At 41.7% G+C, this 26,981-nt stretch overlaps 4 protein-coding genes across 4 annotated transcripts; 3 read left to right on the top strand and 1 right to left on the bottom strand.

The window, feature by feature from the left end:
• Nucleotides 1-1,576: 1,576 nt before the first annotated feature.
• EAE97_004817 (uncharacterized protein) lies at nt 1,577-6,077 on the top strand (the record flags this gene model as incomplete). The annotated part of the gene is made up of 4 exons (XM_038875329.1): nt 1,577-1,859; nt 1,909-2,002; nt 2,061-4,274; nt 4,328-6,077. 4 exons carry the CDS (start codon nt 1,577-1,579, stop codon nt 6,075-6,077), a joined length of 4,341 nt encoding a protein of 1,446 aa, XP_038733686.1.
• Nucleotides 6,078-11,733: 5,656 nt separating this feature from the next.
• Nucleotides 11,734-12,391, bottom strand: EAE97_004816 (uncharacterized protein; the record flags this gene model as incomplete). Its single annotated transcript, XM_038875328.1, has 1 exon — nt 11,734-12,391. One exon carries the CDS (start codon nt 12,389-12,391, stop codon nt 12,110-12,112), a length of 282 nt encoding a protein of 93 aa, XP_038733685.1. The 3' UTR covers nt 11,734-12,109.
• Nucleotides 12,392-16,303: 3,912 nt separating this feature from the next.
• Nucleotides 16,304-18,013, top strand: EAE97_004815 (uncharacterized protein; the record flags this gene model as incomplete). The annotated part of the gene is made up of 2 exons (XM_038875327.1): nt 16,304-16,471; nt 16,532-18,013. The coding sequence occupies 2 exons, from the start codon at nt 16,304-16,306 to the stop codon at nt 18,011-18,013; spliced, it is 1,650 nt and encodes a 549-aa protein (XP_038733684.1).
• A 6,875-nt stretch (nt 18,014-24,888) lies between these two features.
• Nucleotides 24,889-26,169, top strand: EAE97_004814 (uncharacterized protein; the record flags this gene model as incomplete). Its single annotated transcript, XM_038875326.1, has 2 exons — nt 24,889-24,903; nt 25,105-26,169. 2 exons carry the CDS (start codon nt 24,889-24,891, stop codon nt 26,167-26,169), a joined length of 1,080 nt encoding a protein of 359 aa, XP_038733683.1.
• Between the last annotated feature and the right edge of the window lie 812 nt (nt 26,170-26,981).

Here is a 26,981-nt window from a genome sequence, read left to right as displayed (position 1 = left end):
TTGACCACTCTCTACGAGGGCTTGTTTTTATTGAATGCCAGGTCCGTGCACTTGTCAGCAAAATAGCAATAATGAAATCTTCTAATTTCTAGTAATTGAATAACAAATCAATTTTTCAATATAAGTTGTTGATTTCGTTTCGAATGTATTAAGAAGATAGCAAAATATTATGAAATCTATAAAGTGTAGAGTTTATCAATAGATAACATATTAATATCTCAGTTTGTATATGAGATATTTATATGATATTTTCGCTTATAAAAGACGGCATTCTTTAGAAACAGGCCCTCGTATGTACAGAACTAAATTATGACTTACCCGACCCCAGTGCCATTCCTCGGCTGAGAAACAAAAGCCGACCAAACAAAATTCTCCGGCTTGATGGAATCAGCTCCGTTAGGGTGTCGAAACAGCGCAATCGTGGCACTTCATCGACTGTCGTTGCCAAATGCACTACAAATGCACTACAAATGCAATGTCCCTTGGCTCAAATCATCTTGCAATATTCAATACATCAAGTAAATGTGGAGACTACACGCGATAAGTCTTGAAGCATGTAGGCCTCTTGGAGTCTGCCAAACGAATTGCGATATGAGCTGCACCCAGGAGGTAAAGTAGAATATCAAAGACAAATGAAAGATAGCGCAGTACAAGGACTGTGACGGGCTGTAGAGAAGTTTGAGATTGATAAGGTGCCTCCCATCTAAAAAGCAAGCGCCACACATGTTCCTTCCCTTTTCATCCAAATTGTGGGCACTCGACCCCTCTTTGAACAATGACATCGGACTGCGATAAAGAAATCCATATCATTGGACTTGAGAATGGCCATTATTATGGAACTTACACCTACCATCCGTGCTGCGAGAAACTATGCAACTCCACCGCTAAGATATAAAGGTCACTCTTCTCGTAGTTTGCCATCTTGTGGTATGTGCGTCTAGCTTCGGAGTTATGTACCTTCTGGATGCAGTAGTGCCTTCTGGCAGCTTTCAGGAAAGAAGAAAACACCTCGAATATGCATCGCACACGACATGATGAATGTTGACTTCGCCCTCGTAGCTTTCCAAGGACCTCTAGACTCTTTCTGTATAGTAGAACAGGCCAACCCACTATCAGTATCCTCTCCGAAGAAAGACTCTTCGACATGCGAGTCAGTGTATAGTCAAGCTATCGTGGCCCTACATTCACGAATGCAAGTTGATGATAAAATAATCGTTTGTGGTTGGATACGAGATGGAGTGGACTGCGGAGTGGTTTGTCGTGCTGATATGGTTTTTCTTCTTCTGACAGGGGGTGTGTAGCTTACGTGATAGCCTATCGGATTGGCACTAAGCTTATCGCTCACTGCCCAGCAATCTTACTACCACCAATACGTTGCCCTGCATATACAACACCATCCATTTTGAAGACATGATCATCCATCCTCATTGCTCGACAACTTGAGTAGCCAATCCGAATTCATCAGCTGTGCAGTGCTTGACTTCGTATTGAGCCACTCGAGCAACATGGCTTTTCGAACAAAATCCCCCCAATCTTCTGGCTCGTCGTTGCACTCGACTTTGCACATTCATCAAATATGGGAGTCCTACCATTAAAATCGGAAATTCAGTCAATTTTCCAAGATTCTACATTGGAATTCTATCTAAATGGAACAAGAATAAATCTCCATAACCCAAATCCTCAATGGACGCTTTTAGATTTTATCAGGTCTCAGGATGATCTCAAGGGTACAAAGCTTGGATGTGGTGAAGGAGGATGCGGAGCGTGTACTGTTGTGCTTCAAACTTTCAATAAGTCATCCGAAAGTCCAAAGATAAAGCACGCTGCCGTGAATGCTTGTCTGTTCCCTTTATTAGGAGGTAATTATTTATGAATATGCATCGTTCTTCCAAAGTTAATGAATTAAAGTCGTTGGGAAGCATGTTATCACTATCGAAGGCATTGGAAATGCAGAAAATCCTCACCCTTTGCAAGAACGTATAGCGAAACTACACGGGTCGCAGTAAGATACTTTACTACCACAGTATAATATGTGAACTAAACTAATTGAAATCCTCTAGATGTGGCTTTTGTACTCCTGGTATTGTCATGTCATTGTATGCCTTAATCAGAAACTCTTACGATCCCCTGTCGAAGTCATTTCAACTATCTGCAAATGATGTAGAGCTGAAAGGTCATCTTGATGGTAACCTTTGCAGATGTACCGGATATAAACCTATTTTACAGGCTGCAAGAACTTTCATCACTGATGACCTCAAAGGAAAGCTGTCAATTCCTAAGTCAGATACCGTTGACGAGGAAACATCCGAAGCAAGTCTTCCTAGTGTTCCATTACATTCGTACCTTAATCCCGCCGATGCAGGGAATAGTGTTTCTTGTGGGAGAGTTGGTGGGTGCTGTAAAGATTCACCAAGCAATGGTTCTTGCGGATCTCGAACCAGTTCTACAGGAGACTCTTCAGAGGGGAGCCCCACCCGTTCTTCTCAAAGCTCGGCGAGCTCGAACATTGACAAGGCTATGGCTTCTGATAGCTCGAGTCTTTCTGATTCGAAAGATATTCAACATTCATTTATTCCTTACCGTGCTCAAACTGAACTCATATTCCCACCAGCTCTTCATAACTTTACCAAAAAACCGCTGTATTATGGAAATGACACAAATGCCTGGCTCTTGCCAACAACGCTTCAACAACTTCTTCTAATAAAAGAATCGTACCCCACAGCTAAGGTTGTATGCGGAGCTAGTGAAACACAGGTTGAAGTCCGATTCAAATCCTCTTCGTTCCCAGTCTCAATCTACATTTCGGATATTGAGGAGCTTCGAAATATTGATGTTCCAGATGATGATGAGCGTCTCCAATCATGTTCAGAAGTTATATTTGGCGCAAATGCTTCTCTGACTGATGTAGAGGATACTTGCCAAAAGCTCTCTCGACGACTTGGTGAGAGAGGTACGGTTTTCGAGGCAGTGAGAAAGCAACTCCGTTACTTCGCCGGAAGACAAATTCGCAATGTTGCTTCTTTTGCAGGAAATATTGTTACCGCTTCCCCTATTTCTGACATCAATCCTGTGCTGATGGCAGCAGGTGCTGTCTTGACAATTCAAAGCATATCTCAGGGAATCAAGGATTTACCTATGTCCGACTTCTTCGTATCATATCGTACGACGAAGCTTCCAATCGATGCGGTGATAGTCGATGTTCGAGTTCCGTTGCCACCACCGAATGAGAAAGAAATCACCAAAGCATATAAGCAAGCCAAAAGGAAAGATGACGATATTGCAATTGTTACGGCCGCCTTTCGTGTGCGACTTGACAAGGATGGTATCGTCTCAGAAGTATCCTTAGTCTATGGCGGAATGGCGCCAACAACTATCATGGTCCTCCAAACCATGAAGTACTTGCTTGGCAAAACATGGTACAGTTCCACCACTCTGAATGAATCTATGAAGAGTTTAGCCGAAAAATTCGATCTGAAATACGACGTTCCTGGTGGAATGGCATCATATCGTCGGACACTGGCTATATCTCTATTTTTCAGATTTTGGCATGAAGTCGTTTCGGACTTTGGATTGGGGAAGGTAGATCCTGATCTTATCAACGAAATACATCGAGAGATTTCCTCAGGTACTAGGGATAACCATAATCCGTATGAGCAACGTGTTGTAGGGAAACAAATACCGCATCTATCGGCCCTCAAACAGACAACAGGAGAAGCAGAATACATAGACGATATGCCTAGACAGCATCGAGAATTATTCGGTGCTATGGTTTTATCTAGTCGTGCGCATGCAAAATTATTGAAGGTAGACTGGGCGCCTGCGATTGAATCAGGGCTTGCTCTAGGCTACGTCGATATTAACGATATTCCAATAGATTTGAATCTATGGGGATCAATCGTAAAAGATGAGCCATTGTTTGCTGACGGGAAAGTATCTTCTCATGGTCAGCCTATAGGTTTAGTTTTTGCAGAAACTGCTCTACAGGCACAGGCCGCTGCTAGAGCCGTTCGAATTGAGTACGAAGATCTTCCAGTCATATTAACTATTGATGAAGCAATCAAGGCAAATAGCTATTTTCCTTATGGAAAGATGTTGAAGAAAGGAGTTGCAATCGAGGATAAAATGAACGACATCTGGGCATCGTGCGACAAGATATTCGAAGGCACTACTAGAATAGGCGGGCAAGAACATTTCTACCTCGAAACCAACGCCGCGATGGTGATTCCGAATAAGGAAGATGGAACATATGAAGTGTGGTCTTCAACGCAGAATAGGTAAGCCAAGTAAAGTGTTCTCCAACTCATACGATATCTAAGAACTCTCATAGCATGGAAACCCAAGAATTCGTAGCTCAAGTAACTGGCGTGTCCAGCTCTCGTGTCAATGCTCGAGTGAAACGTATGGGAGGAGCTTTTGGTGGTAAAGAATCCCGTAGCGTTCAACTTGCATGTCTTCTTGCTGTCGCAGCTAAGAAGACCAAACGTCCCATCCGATGCATGTTGAATCGAGACGAAGATATGATGACAAGTGGACAACGTCACCCTATACAAGCTCGTTGGAAGGTTGGTGTCCAATCCAATGGGAAGTTGATTGCACTTGAAGCGGATATATATAACAATGCTGGATTTTCACAAGATATGTCGGCTGCAGTGATGGGACGTTGTTTGACGCACTTTGAGAATTGTTACGAAATTCCTAATGTGTTGTTACGGGGTTATGTGTGCAAAACTAACACCCATAGTAACACAGCATTTCGTGGGTTTGGGGGGCCGCAAGCTATGTTTTTTGCTGAAACATACATGACTGCCATTTCCGAAGGACTAAACATTTCCATCGATGATCTCCGACTTATGAACCTTTATAAGCAGGGAGACCATACACCCTTCCTCCAAACCATTAATCAAGACTGGAATGTCCCACTTCTCTTGGAAAAAATCAAGCGCGAAACACATTACTCCCAACGTCTCCTTGAGATTGAGAAATACAATAAAGAACACAAGTACCGCAAGCGAGGTATATCACTTCTTCCAACCAAATTCGGCCTTTCTTTTGCCACAGCCCTTCATTTAAACCAAGCATCCGCGTCCCTGAAAATATACGCCGATGGTTCCGTTCTCCTCAACCACGGAGGTACAGAAATGGGTCAGGGTTTGTACACTAAAATGACTCAAATATGTGCACAAGAATTGGGTGTTCCAGTATCATCAGTCTTCACACAAGATACTTCTAGTTACCAGACCGCAAATGCAAGCCCTACTGCTGCGAGTTCGGGAAGTGATTTGAATGGTATGGCAATTATGGATGCTTGCAATCAGTTAAATGAACGTTTAGCACCATACCGAGAAAAGTTGGGAAAGGACACCAGTATGAAGGACTTAGCACACGCGGCATACAGAGACCGAGTTCATCTAAGTGCGAGCGGATTTTGGAAAATGCCACGGATTGGATACGAATGGGGAGTCTATGATAAAGAAAAGGTTAAGGATATGTACTATTATTTTACTCAAGGAGTAGCTGCTACTGAGGTTGAACTTGATGTACTCACGGGTCATCACACGATTTTAAGGACAGATATTTTGATGGATATCGGGAGATCCATTAATCCAGCAATTGATTATGGTCAGATTGAGGGGGCTTATGTACAAGGACTGGGCTTGTTTACTATGGAAGAAAGTCTGTGGACAAAGGAGGGACAGTTGTTTACGAAAGGTCCGGGTACTTACAAGATACCTGGGTTTGCAGATATTCCACAGATTTTCAATGTTTCCTTTCTCAAAGATGAGGAGGGGGAAGAGAAAATGTGGCAGGGTTTGAAAAGTGTACAGAGCAGTAAAGGGGTGGGTGAACCGCCATTGTTTTTAGGAGCGGGCGTGTTCTTTGCGTTGAGAATGGCTGTGGGGAGTGCAAGGGAAGATAATGGATTGGGGATGAGTTCTGAAGAGGGAAAACGAGGATGGAATTTGGATAGTCCGGCTACAGTAGAAAAATTAAGAATGGCAGTTGGTGATGAGATTAGTGCGATGGGAAAGGTGGAGAGGATGGAGGGGCAGAGTAACTTTTTCGTCACTGTTGCTTGATTTTAGTATTCATGGTGGGGAAAAGGGGAGAATGAAGGGAATTGGATATATATATATATATATTTGGCAAATTGAAAATGTAGTAAATATATATTGTGGATCTTCTTTGATATGATAATTCAACAGCTTTTACTGATTGTACTTCAGCGGCTTTCTATAAAAGTCAAGCTTAAAACATCTCATTCCTTCCACCGTATCGTTTCGCTGACTTCTACAGAAGCAGCTGAACGACCTCAGCTGCATTTTTCCGATCAAGCCAGCTCTAGGTACCAACTAGGCTCGGGGAATACCGATCTTTTCCAGTTGAATTGGCGCGAGTACTTTTCAATTATCGCCCATCACCTTTAATTGTCATTCATTATTATCATTGCTAAGACTGCCGACTTACACTCGTGTTTTTCGCAATCAAATCACTCATTATCAATAGTAGCCCAGATATCCCTTTGTCAATGCTAGCATGTGTCCAACTCCTTTGAGCTCTCTTGTTTTTCGCAATTTCTGAAAGAAGAAAAAGAAGAGACGAGATTAGCTTGTGATTTTGAATACAAACATAACTCGTATCCTGCTTCGTACTCTAAAACCTGCTTCTAATCTGCGCGTCTGTTTACACCCTATGCTATCACCGCTATCAGAACTGAATGGTATGTAAGCTATATACTTACTTAGTACGAGACACCATTGAAGGTCTTAGAATATCTCTACCTGTTGAATTCGGTGGGTGTAGCGGGGAGATAGGTAAATACCATATTCACTATACATCCATTCTCACTCGTACTCCCTAGTTTCCTAGCTTCGAAGTCGGGTTGAAATTCGATTCTCTGTTATAAAATGACTATCTATTCCAACACTGAAACCCTCAAAAATACCAGACGATGAAAGTTAAGCCTTGGGAGGTTCCCTCCGAGTTTCCTGGCTCTGATGATGATATTGCCACTTGTTATAACTTTGCGAGGCTCCGGAGATTTCTTGAAGGTATTCAGGGGTATTCAGAGTCTGAAGATGAACGGGGTTATTTTGTTGTCGATTCGAACTGGATATTATTTTTCGTCTAGATTTGACAATTATTGAGCATGTTGGCAACAATGTGAATTCCAAAATATCGTCGTTTCTTATGACATTTGACAGATAAGTCGAATGAAGAAAACAACTATTTACAGGTCTATCTAAGAGAAAAGTTTCCTGAATAGTATGTAGAAACAAACGCGGAGTGCTGGAAGTTAGACAGAATCCTTTGCCTTCACATGCGACATCCTGCTCACTGTTGTAAGAGTACAGTACATAGAATACATAGAATTGAAAGACACAGTTTATATATCTTTTCAAGTGAAAATCATGCAGGCAGACTCAAATAGCAAAGTTGATAGGAAAATACTAGTCTTTTATATAGGTCGCGTGCTGTGCGAGTGTGAGAGAGAAATAATGTAAGACATGCGACTGACTTGCACTCTGTAAGTATAAAATTTCGCCTCCGAAAATCCAAGTTATCTTTCAAATTATAAGGCCAGGCCATCAGCACAAGTGAACGCAGGACAGAGAGAAAAGAAGCGGGAGAGTATTCCATGTCGAGATTTCTTCCTTGATATCTCGAGACAGTCTCTGAGGTCAAGGATCTGGTACAAATGAAAACTACGTGAATAAGTTCAAAGCAGATGATGATGAGAAAACCGCTCTGAAATGGCAACGCTGGCTTTGATTGGGCAACAAACAAATGAGCAAAGAAACTCGTCCATCTTACTATCGCTAAGATCCTATGAACCAGTGGTTTGGTTTTTGGGCTCCGAATGACCTGATAGTTATCCCTTCCGAATCTAAACTTCCAGGCAATGAAGTTTGTGTCTCTGAGGAATCGAAAGGATGTTAAAGGAAGATGTTTATCAGGTATCACATTTCTGCATGAGTGTGGGAATTGGACACTTGGGAGCTTGATGAGGACGCGACTCATCAGAGTAGAATATTGTGATACTTTCGCAAGGACACCTGTAGTAAACGAGAAGGAGGTTCGGTCTTGAATCTGATGCTATTGTGACTTGTGAAGTATAAGAACACACATATCAAACCGGCAAATGTTCTTTGTCAAGATAACTTGTCAGCCATTGACGTACGGAGTTCTGGTTGATCATACATATAATGAGAAATTTGCTGGATAGATGCCAGCTATAATAATAAGGTGATAAGCATCAAACTCGGACGAAGGAACGCAAAGTCCATTCTCGAGCGACAGAATTTTCATCAACAACGCGAGAGTTTCAGATGATAAGATATCCCATCGAAGAAAACGACGACAGCGGTAAAACTGGCGACAGTAAGCAGATTCTGAATTTCTATTGCGCTCAGCTCTTCCCCAAGCTCATAGATTCTCGATCCATTCTCTGCTGTGTGTCTTCAGGTAGGTACACAGATTTCTCCCATGTTATGAATACCCTCATCAGATCAAGAGATGTGATGTTAAAAAGATCAGTAAGGTATTGATTCTCTTATACTATTGAACCAAGAACTTCACAAGTGACCAGTGATAATTCGCAAAAACAAGGGTGAAAATTCGAGAAAGGACAAGGAATACTGAATTATATATATCGAAAATCCCTTCATTAGGAAGAAGACTAACCAACACTTAAAAACAACGGCATGTGGGAGTATGGGTGTGGGAGACCAGAGATTTTGATTGAGGTACTAAGTTACATGATATCTCATGTAACAAAAGTGACAGATTCAATTTCATCCAGAAGTAGCTAAGCCTATATATAGTAACTTTGGACACCACAGATTCATAAGAGATAACAGTATTCTCATCTATACTCTAATCAATGAAAACAAGTATCGCCAACAACGATAATCAATCCCCAATCCCCAATCTGATGAAGTGAGATGAAGTCACACACACTTACAATCATCCATTATATCAAGATCTTTCTACCAAGACAACCTTCTAGAATACTATGTGATTCGACAAACCCCCGCCCTTCTTGCTGGAAGTAGTCTTGAGTAGTTGTCGATGTTTACTTTAGATGGGAATGAGGAGAAATCATGATGATTTATAGGAAGTCGTGTATTTTTCTGCTAGAGGTTTGAAGCTTCGAAGTTGGAGCGAAGGTGAGGAATTCAGGATGATTTGCTCACTCTGCTGAATAGGTACGTGAATACAACACGTTGGAAGGAAGGTTTCGACTGAAGCATGTATCAACACGGTTGATTTAACTTGTTATATTTCCTGATGAAATCGATTTCATGATATATAGCAGACAATGTAAGCATGAGTGTGTATCGGAACATGTATGTTCCAGTGACACTTCTACAATATCGCTGACATTCTTTGATCGAGTATGAGAAGAGACACCAACTTACAATAGATACCTAGGTAGGTAAGTCAAAGAAAATATAAACTATACCAATCAACCTACAGTTCAGCAATAAGACTCCTAAAATCTACCCTAACAACAAAACAATCAGCAACAAGCAAAAAGTAGTGAGCAACGCTAAACCACGCCAAAAAAAAAATACATATCTGCTCCTCCTAGCTGACATACCATTCAGCAAAATTCTCAAAACTCTTCAACTCTGAAACCTCTCAACCCCAATCCCCTCAAACCGCAGATCCTCCTCCTTGACTGTTCAATAAATTGCTATATCCAACTCTCTTGAAATTTTACCGCATCAGAGAGCAGATATATATATCCATCCCCATCCCAACTCCCAATTGCATAATCTACAAGCCCACATCCATCTTCAAAGTTCAAAGTTCAAAGTTCAAAGTATAAATTCGCTCTCCTATACTCATTCACACGAAGATATGGATCCCAAGCCCGAGATAAAGTATATAAGTCGAGCCAGTTCCTTCATTTTTCTTTCTTTCTCACACGGAAATAGGGAACTGCGAAAGATATTTATCATGAAGTAGATGGATAATATCGAGAGGATCATTCGTGTTTATACCGTCGAACCGAAGATTCAAGTTTAGAGAAGCGATATCGGAAGATGAAAGTGAAGGAATGAGACGGAAAGTCGTACACATGTATCAATATGCTTTCAGCAAGAGGAAAGATATTGTAATTGAACGTGCTGACAACTAAACGAATATGGCAATGATACTTTCCCTCTGCTGTGTCAAAAAATGAAATTATCAGCAATAAACTGGCATGAGACTGATGTAAACAGATGAAGTGGGTCACAATCAATACTATGATAGATCTTTATAGAGAGGGTCTGTGGGCCAAACAATTCACACTCTATGAAATCCTTGCGTGAAGTCATCTTGATAGCTTTAGAGATTGAGATGATGGCAAAATTGCTAACGAGGATGAAGCTATGAGGTAGCAGGGCTATGTGAAAAGATGAATCTATTAGGATGTAACAGTAACGGACATCGGAAGCCGAGATCTAATAGATTTATTAGTCACAGGCAGTATAGGCAATAGTGTACTACAATAAAACTGTGGCGCATATTAACATATTAATATTGCAGTTAATACATTTAGAAAAAAGGTTATACTACTTTTATATATATTTATATATCTAAAAAATACTAACAATATATTGAAATATTAGGATTCAATATAAATTATTTATTTTATACCAAATTAGGTTAGAACTAAGGGATCTTAATTTGATTTGAAATAAAGAATAGAATTTTATTATTTAATATAAATAGGAATACATATTTTATATTGAATTCCAATACTTTAGTATATTACTAATAATATCGAAAGTTTAAATAATATTGAATATCTTTAGTAGTATCGAATTTAATATTACGTATATATATATTTTGAAAAAAATCAATACGCATCATTAAACTAGCCCATGTACGAAATACGGGAAATACTATTGTCTACACTGGTCATAGGTATATTGCCTGCAAAAATAATGTAATTAAAATATGAATTTCGAATATAACAGTATGCCCCGGTAGCTAATTTTTATCATGATCACAAAAATAGAGAAGGATGAAGATGGAGAGACTAACAATGACAGTGGTACCCAAGAGCGCAGAACAGCAGAAGGGAAAAGATCTCACTTTGAAACTAGGATATCTCAAAGGGAAGAACGAGAATTTGAATTGTTACACACACTAAGCTAGTACTTGTGGCTCGCTCAACACCTTGTGGGTACAGGCAACGAGATTTGAGTATGTTTGAGAGTATGTTTGAGGATAGGGTACCGCGTATCCTCGGATACTGTATTTATAGCTTGGAAATACCTGAACAAAAAATCCATAATCCATCTTTCGAAACCGGCAAAGAATTTCGAGGGACGTCGAAAGAGTATGATATGACAACATTCATAGTTGCCCCACAGATCAACTCGGCATCTCCGCTCGTAACATAGAGTTCCCGCGCGTTGTACTGCCAATACGATTTGTCTGCCAAGGTATAGGCTGATCGCAATCAACACAATGCAACTCAAACGCCAACTCTCTGCGTTCATATAGCATGTGGAAGGTGACCATTGGATATATTAATATCAGAGTACCTTATTCCCTCATATAAACCTTCCTTGCGTCATCCACGCTGAACTAAGAATATATTACACCGAGTACACAGAGAGCACTACGGTCTCCATGAGCAGTTTATCGAAGCGCAGTATAGTACTGCACGAGTCTTCCCGGTCATCCGCAGTAGAATGTAGTGTTGACTTTGTACTGCGACCACAAGACAGCATCGATAATCGAAGCACTTGATGTCATATCCTACCGTAGATCCGACGTACTTGTACTTGTCTATTGATCGTTATCTTGTTTCCTATGCTTCTTCGTTTCTTCCAGAACAGCTTTGTGCACCGCGCCATGGTTCTTGTACGTCCGGACTTTTCGCAACGTTACTGTCCTCTACCCGAACAAGATACAGCTGAACTCGGAAGATAGATAGGAACATTTTCAAAGTCGTGTCATTGATGCTGTGATGCTTCGATTGCGATAATGTAATAATCGGTCAAAACAAAGAAGTGAGTTAGCAAGCAACGAATACTTTACATGTGAAGATTTCAATTTGATGAAGAACAGTTGAACGGTCGGTAAATCGAATGGTAACTCGCTTGCATTACTTACCTGACATCGCACTGGCGAATAATCGCGACTTTGCGTACTTCCACAGAGTTCCTTGGGATAGGAGAAAGAAGACCGAGAAGCTATTGAGATATTCTAGATCATATTTCAGTCTCCAGCCCATTCTACTTCTAGCCTTTCCCGTGACTAAAAGATATCGCAACCATTCTTCCGAGTCCCGACGCCCACCTTTACCAAGGAAAATAATCGGTAGAATACGTAAACCAATATCCGCAAGTGATAGCCGGAGGCGCCACGCCACCAGATGAAGGGGCATAATTTGGATCGAAGCTTGGAGCTTCTTTTGTATCCCCTGGTCCCACGTTTGAATTTTCTCCCCTTCTTATGTCGTGTGCCGACGTTGTTGTGGATTAACATGATTTATTGATTCAAAGCTTCAACTCTAGATCTCGCGATATTTCAGAGCGAATAAAGATTTGTGGCTGGTAAGGGGAAAGGGAAGATTATATATCCGGAAAACACTTACATTTTGTAAAAGGATAAAACCTCACCGTCCAATCGGCGTTGCTGCGGTGAACGGGAACTGGAACATATATGCCGCTGGCTCCAAAGGAGAAGGATGTATGGCGGTAAGGTTGAACCAAATCCGATTATCCAAGGTACTGTCAGCACAGACAGTGCTTTACAAACCGCCCGAAAAATATAGAGTGAGATGGCATGATTTTATATCGGTTCAGATCAGAATGTCTCTAGACTTCAGCTTGGAGGCGCTTATGAATGAGTGATACAGTCATCCAGCCTCATATCATCAATCATCAATCATCGGTCCATTCATTCAGCTCGTAAGGCTCGTAACACACTCGTGAAAGCTGATACTGTTTCGAGTACAAATATTGTCAGCTTTTATCCCGTGACATATTCCCAACCCTGAGTAAGAGGTGGAGCGGGGGTCTCGGCCGACGACATGAAAAAAACACGAATGTTTTGAGGTCCTGCACTCGTGGTGTGGTGTTGCAAAGTAGAATGTTGGGGGGACAGGGGAATGAATAGTGGAGAAACTAATAATACGGTCTGGAGATGTAGAAGTGGATACGACAGATTCATACGGGGCCCTGGGGTTATTGAAAATTTGAAGCAAGAATGCTAAAGGGCCGATTACCTCCATATGCTTATGCGTAAATGCGGATATCTCCTTTGCTTTAAAGTAGGAATGTTGTCTACGGAGTTTGGGTTGTGTCGTATTTGTGAGGAAAGCGGGGAGTGGGGAACCTGGGGGGTTCTTGTTCCTTTCTTCTCTCTGGACTCTGGAGTGTGTGAACTCTGGAGTAAATGTGGGAAAAGCAGGAAAGAGTATGTACCTAGTAGCTACTACCTATCTATATCGGAGATGAGTGGGATGACTGAGTGGGTTTTCGATAGTAGAGCGAAAGAAAAGAAGGAAGGAAAGGCGAGCAGGAAAATTGGATAGAATAGGTAGGAAAAATGGAAAATGGAAAAGATGGAAACAAACAAAGAGGAAGATACCTATAGCTACCTAGGTAGCTCGTACTCACATCTCACATTATGATTCTCTCTCCGCGGAACAAAGTACCGTTGACCAGTATTGACGATTAATATAATATGATATAAGGAAGGATGAATAACGTTATATGAACTCTAATTCATCTACTTCTCTACACTCCAACGACAGCAATACCAAGATCTCTAATCTCAAATCATATGACTTCAAATACGTGAATAGAGTCAATAGACGCCATCACAAACGGAATTCATCGCAATCTCAATATCTGACACTATCCCAGCGCCATAACCAGGAAACACGTCCTCACTCGGCGTTTAACATTGCAGCCAAGCAGTTTACAAGGCCGGGGGTCGACGTGCCAAGAATCACAACACGTTTTTTTTTTCAAGCTGGTACACCCGAGCCTGCAAGCAAACAATGGGTGAAGGGGCCCAATCACCAATGGCTCCATTCAAAGTTGGACGTGGACGTGGACGTGGACGTGGACGTGGTCACTAGTGATCAGTCACTGGTCACCAGGGCAATTTGGAGAATCACGGGTATTTTGTGCCGGAATTGGGATATTCTTCGGGCTATTTCATTTCTTATTCTTATTTCGTTGATAGCTCATATTCGGGGTTCCTTGACAGCTTAATCTAATCTATGGGTAAAATGTTGAGAAAATTTGCAGACATAGCTGGAGGTAGGTAGGTATGATTAAACCACGAGAGTGTGTACTCGAGTACTGTGTGTACTTACAATCCCCAGAATCTACCGTCCACCGCCGAGTCCAGACATATTAGACTTGTTTTGCCTTCACATGACACTCGATCTAAAACTTGAAGCCTCTAGACTATTTACTAATAATACTCGAGTATAGGGACGTGGAAAGATTCCAGAACAAGTCAACGGATTTGCCCGTAAAATCCAGACTGTAAACTCTACATCAGGCACTAAAATGCTTTACAAATCCCATAAAAAAATTGGTTCTCCATCAAATAAGTTAGTTTTAACACTAAAATAAATGCTGGAGCAATGTGGCTCAGTCCCGACTCCCTACAAAGTTAATACTAATGCACTCAAAGTGACACTAATAGCCGACGCCGCTACATGTTTGACACTTTTCAGTCTCCCACACTCCATCAAAAAATATCAAATCCCATGAAGCCGCAAAGGCCTACCGGTACCTCGCCCCAGAAGCTTGGATTTAAAAATGAATTGATCATTTGATTCGAAAGCGCTCGTAATGGACTTGTCCCAGAATTCAGACTACATTGGTAATGATGTGGTTTTCAGTATCGATCAATTACGAGGAAGTCCCTAGGTAGATAGATGGGTAACTCTAATCAAGGTATCTTTTCCCCCAAGCCATTAATTAGATTGAAGTATGTAGGAACAACAACTGCTTGTACTAAGCCGAATTAGTTTCATACATGATGATTGATCACGTCGATGGCTTGACTTCCATTGCCTCTGAAGTCTTGAACATGGGGGGTTGATGCATGAAATGATCCTCAGCTAGGATATCTGATATATTTATGAAATTCGGTCAATTATGTACGTACTTTGCCTCGAGCGTGCATATCTTTATTGCTGTTGCAATGTTCTTCGACAACGTTACTGTTGAAGATCCATAAGCTGGCGTACGGAACATCTGACTCCAAGTTGCCACGAAAGAGGCTCGAGAGATCTCAAGTGCATCAAACTCTCCAGATCCAAAGTTTGTGGAGGGGCCAGAATGATTCTCATTAAGCATCTCTCGGCTATACCGTTGAGAGAAATTGGTAGTTAGGATTATTGTAATTGCATAAATCGTTAAAATCGATTTTATCAATTATCAGTAAAGCCAATTAGACTCGTGATCTCCCCTTCCACGAGTGTTAGTTTGAATGGTACGAACCACAGGATTGGATCTATCCAACCAGCACACACCATGAACGGGGGGGCAATCCCGAAAGAAGAAATTTCAAATCCTTCATTTCAGCAAATGAGATGAGAAAGCAAAAAAAGAAAATTAATAATCATTAGATTTCATTAGATTTCACTCAAGGACTGATTTAAGCATCTAGCACTACACAATACCTTGATCAACCAATCGATCACATACTTTGTCTAACTCGATACTGTTAGCACATTTATACTTTTATACTTACCGCCAAATGATACTCGCACCTCATCAAACATTATTCCAAAAAACCGAGGATGCTACCTAGTCCACTCCCTATCTACTTTCACACTCTTCTCCGTCCCTAGTATAGTTAGTCTTGATCCCTTACAAAGACGGACCGATTACTCGGGGTACTGCACGCACGGACTAACTCCTCGGCTGGGCCATAGCTGCATGCATGTCTAGATGTCTGGAGAGAGATCATCGAAGACATGGGGTAACGCTATTTGCTGTGGAGTGCGGCGTCTCCATCTGGAGTCAATTCGATATGGAAGACTTTTTTGGCGACATGGCCGTACTAACGCTACCACCCCATACAAGCGTGTAAACCATGCCAATTCACTCCGTACCCCAGTGCCCCAATTCCCATGGGACACAGATACAAAAGGGACTCGAAATCCCTCCCAAATACATCTTTTTCTCTCCATCAGTCTCATCAACAAAGTCTATTCAATACTTCTTCGATCAATAATTGATCCCGAGTGCCAGCTTCACTCTACACCTACTCTATCCTTTCCCCCTCTCTCTTCCCTCACATACATTTCAAGTCAACCGCAACAATGACAGCGGGATTGGCTGGAACCACGGATGTCGCCCGTATTGAGGCACCCGTAACAGTAAAGGCATACATGATGTGTGCTTTTGCTTCTTTCGGTGGTATTCTCTTTGGTTATGATTCTGGATATATCTCTGGTGTCATGGGAATGAACTATTTCATTAATTTATATGTACGTCACGACTTCAATTACTCCATATCCCAAAACATTAGCTAACCTACTACCCTTCAGACTGGCAAACCAATTCCCGGTCCTGGTGCTTCAGCTGCCGAGAAAGCTGCTTTCGTTCTTCCTGCTTCGGATAAATCTTTGATCACATCTATTCTCTCTGCCGGTACCTTCTTTGGTGCTATCCTTGCCGGTGATATGGCTGATTGGATTGGTCGCCGAACTACCGTCATCCTCGGATGTCTCATCTTCATCATCGGTGTCATCTTGCAAACTGCTTCTACTGGTCTTGGTCTTCTCGTCGCTGGTCGTTTGGTCGCTGGTTTCGGTGTTGGTTTCGTTTCCGCCACCATCATTCTTTACATGTCCGAGATTTGCCCCAAGAAGGTTCGTGGTGCTTTAGTTTCTGGTTACCAGTTCTGCGTTACCATCGGTCTTCTCCTCGCATCTTGTGTCGATTATGGTACCCAAAACCGTCTCGATACTGGTTCCTACAGAATTCCAATTGGTCTTCAAATGGCATGGGCTATTATCTTAGGTGGTGGTCTCTTCTTCCTTCCTGAATCCCCAAGATATTACGTCAAGAAGGGCAAGCTCGACCAGGCCGCTGCCAACCTTGCTCGTCTCAGAGGTGAACCAGAAGGAAGCGATTACATTCAACAAGAACTTACCGAGATCATCGCCAACCATGAATACGAAATGTCCGTCATTCCCCAAACCGGTTACTTTGGCTCATGGATGAACTGCTTCAAGGGAGGACTCAGCAACCCAGGCTCCAACCTCCGCAGAACCATTCTCGGTACTTCCCTTCAGATGATGCAACAGTGGACCGGTGTCAACTTCATCTTCTACTTCGGTACTACCTTCTTCCAAGCTCTCGGCTCGATCAAGAACCCTTTCCTTATTGGTTTGATCACTACCCTCGTCAACGTCTGCTCCACTCCAATCTCTTTCTACACCGTTGAACGTTTCGGTCGTCGTACAATTCTCATCTGGGGTGCCCTCGGTATGTTAATCTGCGAGTTCATCGTTGCTATCATCGGTGTCACCGCTGGTCGTTTATCCGAACACAACACCTCTGCTGTTTCCGCCATGATCGCATTCATCTGCATCTACATCTCTTTCTTCGCCTCCACTTGGGGACCTGGAGCTTGGGTTGTTATTGGTGAAGTTTTCCCTCTCCCAATCAGATCCCGTGGTGTTGGACTCTCCACCGCCTCCAACTGGCTCTGGAACTGTATCATTGCCGTCATCACTCCTTACCTCGTCGGTACCGAAAAGGGCCAAGCCAACTTGGGTGCTAAGGTCTTCTTCCTCTGGGGTTCCCTCTGCACATGTTGTTTGGTCTATGCTTATTTCCTTGTTCCCGAGACCAAGGGTCTTTCCCTCGAGCAAGTCGACCGCATGTTGGAAGAGACTACCCCACGTAACTCCGCCAAATGGGTTCCTCACTCTACCTATGCCGCTGATATGGGCATGACTGACAAGACTGGTGTTGAGCATGTTCAACACGCTGAACACGGAGCTCAAAAGCTCGATGTTTAGACGAGTTTATGAACTCATGAGTAGCAGAAAAATATGTAATAAACACTTCGACAGAGTCGAGTGGCAATAAAGTGGCGGTTTTATTTCAAGGGTGACACTACCATGGTAATTTCACGGTGTTTGGGGGACCTGGATTGGTCGGGTCGATCGGTCCCAAAAGGGTTTTTAGGATATCCTTACGAGTGGTCTTTTACGAGTTTATGGCATTGTATATACGCATGCATGATACAAATAATATGGTTTATGATTTTCAACTAAATATCTTTCCTCTTGCAATTGGTGAATTTGATGTTTGTGATATTTCTGTTTCTAATGTGATCACATTCCATCTTGGGAGTGTATTTTAGTTGATCAGTTCTTCAATGACATCTATATGGACTCAAATCAATGATTTCACTTATGTAACACCATTGTACTCATTGCTCTCTCTTTTCCCTAACCAATGATTGATTCTTTGGTTCATCGCGGTCAAATTCCCACTGCAAACTCCATATACATAACATTTGACAATTACCTTTCACTATAATCATTTCACATCATTCCCCAGCACCCAAAACTCCCTGCTACTCCTTTACATTTTCCCTTTCATCCTCTTACAAATTTCTCAGGAAAAGAAATCCCCATACACCTCAAAACTCCAGAGCCAACTTCCAGCTTACGGACTATCCATTACAAGATAATGAAGTCTTGGATTCCCTTCAATTTGGATACATACTTCATGTAAGATTACAATATACATAATACAGGTAGGTGTTTAAAAATAAATGGAAACATCTCAGTTTATCTCCTCGTTACTTTTTCTGGGATATGTATATTTATGAGTTGCTTTATTTAGTACAAGATGATTTCTGGACAATTACTAGAATCGTTTTGATTATCTTCTCTTGAATCTTCATGCTCGCTCTTTTTTCTATCATCTAACTATCAATTTCCCTCACATCTCCTCATCCGCATCCGCATCTTTCAACTCTTAATAATCCTCCCTTCTGCCCCTCTCAACCAGATTTTCATCCATCCATCTCGCACCTACTTCTCTTCGCATACCCTCTCTCATATAGAGTCCCACCCAACTCCCTATTCCTATCCCATATCCTAACTTCACAGAACCCTACTTATCAATATCGAGCTAGGTAACTAACTAAGCATCTAGCTCTAGCACGTGCCATCTTCTCATTCATTCAATCGAGCCAACAAGCCAACCAACCTACCTTACACATCCAAAAAACAACAAACAAAAAGCCCCCCCCCCCCCCTACCATCCACCAATCCCCTTATAATTCACCACCTCCTACGAGTATCGTATACCATATCACCATAAAAGAAAACAAAATATCGCACACCTCGATCCTTTCCAGCCGCAAAAACACCTCAAGCTAGCATGTCGATCACCCTTTCGCCTCCACCAGAAGGTTAAATCGCGGGGTAAAGTTTATGCACTAACCACTAACTACACATACCTAGGTACATGAAGTACCAACCCATCGATCCGAGGTGAGGGTGAGGTGGTTCTGCGTTTTGGGGGAGGGTTTAGCAGTTGTACTTATACGTATGTGGGTAAGGATACTTGAATTTGAATTTGAGAAGAAAAAAAGGAGAAATTCCGTGATGGGAGATGGAATTGTTTACTGTGTTTACTTTTCGATGGGTGAAAAAGGGTGGATTTTTGTGTACTTGTACTTGCAATTGTGACTGCAATTGATGAATGGATTTTTTTCTTCTGTTCGGGTTGATTTTTGGCTTGGCTTGGAGTTTGCGCGGTTGTGGTGACGGGGTGTATCTGCTGTTTTACAACTTTTACTTAGATTGAAGATTGAGGATTTTGATATCGTTGTTTAAATAGTTTCATTTTTGTGACTTAACCTTATATTTTTATCACATGACATGTATTTCACTGTCGATTTGCTTTTTCTTGAAGGGAATTTCAGAGAGCAAATTCTTCGAGTACGGTTATGTCTAGACATCCCACACATTCGTTGTCATTTGTTATTGGCTTCTCATGGGGGATTGATATCATGAGAATGGAATATCACTATGGATTTCACAGCGATTCAAGTCTTGAAAGATATTATTACATTTCTCGGGAGATTCCTATGAGTTTGAACTGTTCATTCCTCAATTTTGCTCAGAGAAAAGTAAAAAGAAGAGAAGGGACTTTTATACTGTTATAATATTTTTTTCTGGTATAGATTCAGGTATATCGTACATAATCGTGAATTGCAGAGTGCGGAGTATATTTGTGCATTCAAACTTTCCCCGCACGTGGAATGTCTTTCTAGCTCCGTCTTGATGGCTCATACTATGTTGGGCTCCATTGCCCTACTTCCCGATAAAGATTCTTGGAATTGGGAAATATGCAGAATGTGTTCGAAGGCCAGAAATACCCAAGATTTTTGAGCGTTTGTTCTTCATTCGCACTGTCATACAGAGTAATGTGTATTTCGGGGGCTTTATATACTCAAGCTCATATGTTATCACAAAGACTTCTGGCACCACGTATCATGAACCTCATCCATTTGAATCGAATTTGGAAGTTAAAGCCTAGCTACTGATCCCCGTTTAAGTGATGGTTTCTTAATCATGTTTCATTTTCCCCATATATAAATCTTCCCGTTCAACTCAAACTTGTTCATCACACAAAACTCTCAGGTAGTCAGTGGACGTGTGAGCAAGGGATTTGTTCGTGAGATGTTTTAATTTTTGCATGTGCGCAGCTCAGTTCTGAAAGAACAGGGAGGCTATTTGTGTTCCTCGTAATTCTCTCTCAAACCTAACTCAGCCGCTTTAATTGTTGTCCAGTTGTATGCCGTCGATGTTATGATGTATAGTTGAGAATAGCGACGTTAATAATAGAGTTGACATTGGTGCAGATACTTAAAATGTGCTAACCTGACTTGTTATTCGACACAACAAGCAACAATGATACTAACCAAGCATCCAACAACGAATACCCAAACAAACAAGCATAACAATAAAATCCAGCAACAACACTTGATGAACAACTCAGATTTGACTTTCATAGACACAAAAGAAGAAGGGAAACATACCCATTCCCACGCGCCGAGAAACAAAAACTATACGCTTAAGCAAATCTCTGACTGTGATATCCCCTTCCATATATGTCTTCACCAAAGACTCATATCGGAGGAACATTCTTATTTGGACGATGGAACTGAAACCTCAACGCTGTAGATATCCCTGCTTCGCTTTCCGTGATCTTGATATTCAAGAGCGTTTAAATATTAAGGGAGATCAAAAGCGAGGCTCCTAATGATTCATGACTTTGTACTACTTTCCGTGGAGAACAGACGGTTGAGTCATTGATAGTCAATTAATACATAAATCACCAACAGACATTCTAGTATTTAAACACACCTATTCAGACCTTGGATACTTTAATTCACACTGCACTTGAAAAGGAGATTGCTGAATGGCGCAGGGGCAATCGAGAGTCCAAAGCTCTATTGATCTAAGGACGATATGAAGGCTATGAATTCTCTCGACAACCGTGCGGGTTTGTTCTTGCGACTTAGTACTCTGAGGTGTAATATCTGATGGTGGAGTATTTTTTCGGCATTATCTAGTCGTCGTCGATGGAAATTTGTATTTTGTCTCTCAGTGTGTGAGCGGCAAGAAGATAATCGACGGTCATAAGTAAGATGTGGTGAGAATATGAATACATAAATTACCTCTCTCCATTGGTGAATGATTTACTTATAGATTGAAATGATGCCATACTCTTGCTATTCGTTTTATAGTTGATGGGATCAGTTAGCAACCTACAGCATAGTAGACAGCGGTATAAGAGTTGTACGTCGTAGATTGGAGTATTCTCGTAGTAGCAGACGAGTCTTTATCTAGTACTGCGATGAGCTAGCTTCTTGGGGTGCCATATAACCCTAAGGTAGCGTGCAACGAAGTTCTCTTATGATAGCGGTAAGACTCTCTGAATAACCATTGTACTGCTATCGAAAATATATCGACTCGTTGCCATTTACTGATTCTCTTCACGCACGACATGATCGCTAGGTCAATAATTTATACGTGCCATTTGATCATCAATTGTAATAAGATAGGACGATATAAAGGACACTGATTTACCACTTGGCATTTTAGAGGCACCCCGTTTCAACTCGAATTTATGAAATATCGAGTCGACTCTGACGATCCCAAAGCCTCGTTACTGTGTAAAGAAAGACAACGACCTTGAGGGTGAAAGATGAAAGTTCTCTATTTTGAGACTCTGACACTGACGATAAGATTCAGAATCGACGATGAATAGACTAAATCGCAGTATCAAGCGAGAATGAGAGTATTCTTCATGCTTCAATCAAGAACAATATATATCTATGAGTAATAGACACTCCACTTACTTATGTACCATATAGCTGAGAATTTTAGTTTCTTGAGCTGACCTCATAAAGCCATCGCCAAGTGTTCATTCGTAATTTTTATTGATTCTACTGAAAGATACTAAATATCTCATATTTACATACCAGCAGGCGTTGTCCATAGTTTTGATAAATGGAACCGGTGCTTGTGGTTAATATAGAAGTGGGAATACTATATGTCTTCTACCCATATGTTCGAGTCATAACCGCATTTCCTTCGCACAACAGACATATTTAACGATCTTTTTAAGAAACAGAACTACAGTTCGATGTTGTAATTGAATTCCACAATACTCTTTTCCCAAATAGAACAAGATTGCAGCGCAAAAAGAGCGTTGAGCAGGGACGACTACTGATAACCCGGTACTCATGGAAAACAATTCACTTACTATACTGTCATACATGCATATATAATCTGCCTGTACTATCAATGCCAATCAAATCAATTAAATGATAAGTTTTCGCGAGGAAATTTGTAGTCACTGAAAACCAAAAGCTGTGTCTAAATTCAGTCAAACTTTTGCCAGACTTTGGGTGTATACTCTACATACGTTCTTGATGATTTTCGGATCGAATAATGAATAGATGGCTGATCCTATGACAGCTTCTTCGCACGCGAATAAAAATTTGCGCCCAAGTAAAAGATCTTGGCGGGCTTGCTATGCATACCTAGGTACAATTGGAGAAATATTGGATATAGCAATTTGAACCAGTACTGACGGATTCACTAGTGAAATAAAGTTGCCCCTTGCCAAACAAACATTGATATCTGGGAGGTAGGAGAATCACAATAGATTACGAAAAGTTAAGACGGGATACTATTGAAGTACAGAGTCTTTCTTTTCTTTTCTCCAGACCCCAATGAGTAGTGTTGTGTGACGCGGATAGATTATGGTAACAATATATTGCATTGACCCGAAGGTCGCCAAACCAACAGATCCTATCACTTCAAGTTCTGTGATATCTCCACTTAGAGATCTTGAACCCCAGATTGTAAAATGTGACATGATCGTCGATGTCGATTTAAAGGTCACACAGTGATTCAAATGTTTCGGACGATTTTTGACGGGTAGGAATGAGTGCGGCACATGTCGAGCAAATGGGAACGATTCCGTTGACCCGGGCCACACATTGAAAGGACTAGAGAATCCCGAACAGCTGTAAGAAGTTTAACCCTCAAGCCTTCACAACAAAAATAGAAAAGTAGAAAAGAAATCAATGATCTGATTTCCAGTTTGACATCGGGAGCGAAGGGTAAATGTTAAGGTTACCGGTATCAGGACTCCCGAAGTTTGTTCAACCAGTCTTGAGTGAGTTTGCAGCTATTTCCATCCAAGACCTAGGCCATTTTGCCGGGCTGGGGATATCAACATACATACATGCTCGTATATGAGAGCGGAGTGGGATGAGCTTCCGGTTCTTCGAAACGTTTAGGACTGACTGCAGTCACTGCACAGAGTATTTACCAAGGTAGGCAGGTGAGTATATAACCATCTTCAATCTATTCGCTCGATTCGGTAATTTTCATAAGATTACGAAATGGGCCCGACCGGGTAAATTGACTCCGCCCGATGAATTGAAAAATAAGGTTCTGCTGGATAAATCCCGGAGACCGTTCGAGGCTTCTTTTATTATGATTAATGCTTCTTTACTGCTTTTACTCCACAATCACCTTGTTCACCTTGCTTTGCTTTGCTTTGCTTTGCTTTGCTCTGCTCTGCTTTGCTTACCCAGGGACCAGAGACTTATCCTTTTCCAGATTCTGGTTATACACAGCCACCTCCATGATTGGTCAACGAACACAAATTCATTAATGTATACTTCGTACTAGGTAGGTAAGGTGTTCTTCTTTGGAAGGGGTGTCATGAAGTAATACCAATGCCACCAATACCAAACCCTCGTACATGCCCTATGCCAGATGCCCTATGCCAGATGCCAGATGCCAGACGCCAGATGCCATATACCTTCTCCCCTTTTACCTTTTCCCTTCTACCATGGAGACGGAGTAAAGCTTATTATTTAAAACAAGCTCCCATGTCGGCACTTAGCAGTCTCTTCCCAACAACACCGTCTAGCCCAGCACGCACAGCACAGCCACGCTTTTAGGCGTACCATAGCTACGAGCTAGAGGAAAAGATGTCAACTCTACAAAGGCGATACTAAACAACAAGAGCGAGGAACATAGGGGTCAGATATTGCACTCAATACTTCAGATACTACTGCATAGCTATAAATAATCACAACTGCCGAACCAATCTTACCCCCTCTCCACTCCATACCTACTGTCTACTTATAACTTTATTCTCCCCGTTTCAGATCCATGCCAAAGGAGAGTTTACGCGTGTGAAAAATTGGGAACATTCAAATCCAAGCCGCGCTAAACAGGGGATGCGGCTATTGATAGTTCACAATCATTTCAATCGAATCAATTGCGCATGACTTGGAATGAGTAAATCCCCCAAGATTTTGATCATTCCATAGTCCATCATGTCGACGGCTGCGGTGAGTAAACAATGCCTCATCCTTTGGAAGTCGTCTTTCCTTAATTGGAGATTGCGAAGAGAGATCAAATGCCAAGATATGTTCAAGCTCAATTGACATTTGACATATGCACATGCACCACACGCCCTTTCGAGACAAGTCCTCAACATGTCATCAATAATTTGTACATTGATCGATCTAAAGTCTAATTATATGTTCTAGGAAAAGGCAAACCTTGCGCGCATACGAGACAACCAAAGACGATCCCGCGCTCGGAGAAAAGAGTACCTTCAAGAGCTCGAGGCACGATTGCGCCAATGTGAGCTCCAAGGCATTGAAGCATCCTCTGAAATTCAGTTGGCAGCAAGGAGAGTAGCAGATGAGAACAAGAAATTACGAAGTCTGCTAGCACAACATGGAGTAGGAAATGAAATGGTGGAAACATATCTACAAATGAATTCCGAAGATTTAATGATATCGGCGCAATATGGGAGTGAGAGTCCTTCGGTACAACAGTTAGAACAATTACTTCAGGCGAGGAAATTATGTTGTGCAGATGGAAGTATAGGCCCAACGAGTACAACAACGATGGGGCAGACGATTCAAAGTCGAGAGAGTTCTTACAGTGGAAATACTGTCCATTCGGTATGGGATCCAGTACAGCCCTCACGGAGTATGAGCGTAGGGCAGACACCAACATCGACCGGCAAAGCATTTTCACAGGCGCAACAGTTTATGAGTCCAAGAAGAAGTAGCGCGGCAAGTCGACACAGTAGTATCAGTCAAAATCATAGCACGGCTGGAACTGTTCACACTCGACAACAACAGCAACAGCAACAAAGATTCAATATGACACCAATATCACTACCAAACTCACAACAGCAGAACACACCATCGAGTCTCTCCATCCAATCTCCGCAAATCTACGAATTCGAGTCGCAATATATATCAAACCAATCTTACAATACACTTTCCCCACAGACCCCTCAAATGCATTCCCATCTACAATCCCACACAAATTCGAATCCCAATTCTCGTTCATCAGTCTCATCTCATCAAATCTCACCCCCAATATCATCAACATACACGAATACACCTTCCGAGAACAACGGAACCAACCTGAACAGTTGCGTATTTGCAACCGATATGATAACGACCATGGCCGGCGGCGACCCCGCCGTAGTTCGCGCTGAATTGGGCTGCGTGCCCGGTATGGATTGTAATGTAGACAACCAGTTAGTCTTCCATGTAATGGACCGATATACCGAAAATGGAGTAGGCTTATGACAATTGCAGGACGCAGCGAAATCAAAATTTAATGTAATTCTTATGTGTTCAGATACCCCTCACTTTCTACATATTTCACGGACAGCGATTGGAATAATTCAAAAAGTGTTTTATTTTTTCTGTTTTGTCCGGTATCTGTTAAGGAGTGAATACCTAGGTAGTCCTTACTTACTTTTACTCGAATTGCAGATTCAGTGACCCAGCTTGATTTTTCTGGTGCAACCATGCCATTCGAGGTTGAATTTCAGAACTGCGTCTAGAACGTCCAAAATCAAATACCCAAAAAATATCAGAATTCTTGTAAATCTACATACATTCATACATATACATCTCTCATAATCCCCAATTCCCGTTTCCTCCAATTTCCTTTGATCATAAACCTCCCCTTTGTACTCAAATCTACTCCAATACGGTACTTCACCACTCGCAGCCCCCCCCTCGACTCTAACATTCCTCACACCCAACACTAATCCCTTTCCGTCCAAGTATAGCTAAAGCATCAAACAATTAACCCTCTCTATTGACGGATACAGAATTATCATCAATGGGCAAAGAATGGAGCACCTCAGCAAAGAAAATGTCTCAAATTTTTCCTTTGCGTCAAACTTCCTTCAAAGCTTCTTTCATCTCAACCCTCACCTTGTTTCTCCTTCTCTAATCTCGTTGATCCCGTGAAAACTCGTGTATGCTGCATGTGTTGCTTTTTGTTTCGAAGCTCACGCTTTTCAAATCTTTCTCGCATGCTCAGCTCCCTCTCAATCGAGCACTCATCAGATCACATCTTCTCATCTAGCACGTTGACTAGATATCTA

Source organism: Botrytis byssoidea, assembly GCF_014898295.1.
Source record: "Botrytis byssoidea strain MUCL 94 chromosome Unknown BBYS_008, whole genome shotgun sequence".
Taxonomy (NCBI): Eukaryota; Fungi; Ascomycota; class Leotiomycetes; order Helotiales; family Sclerotiniaceae; genus Botrytis; species Botrytis byssoidea.
The sequence above is the reverse complement of the archived record's forward strand: the minus strand, read 5'-3'. Positions and strand labels throughout refer to the sequence as shown.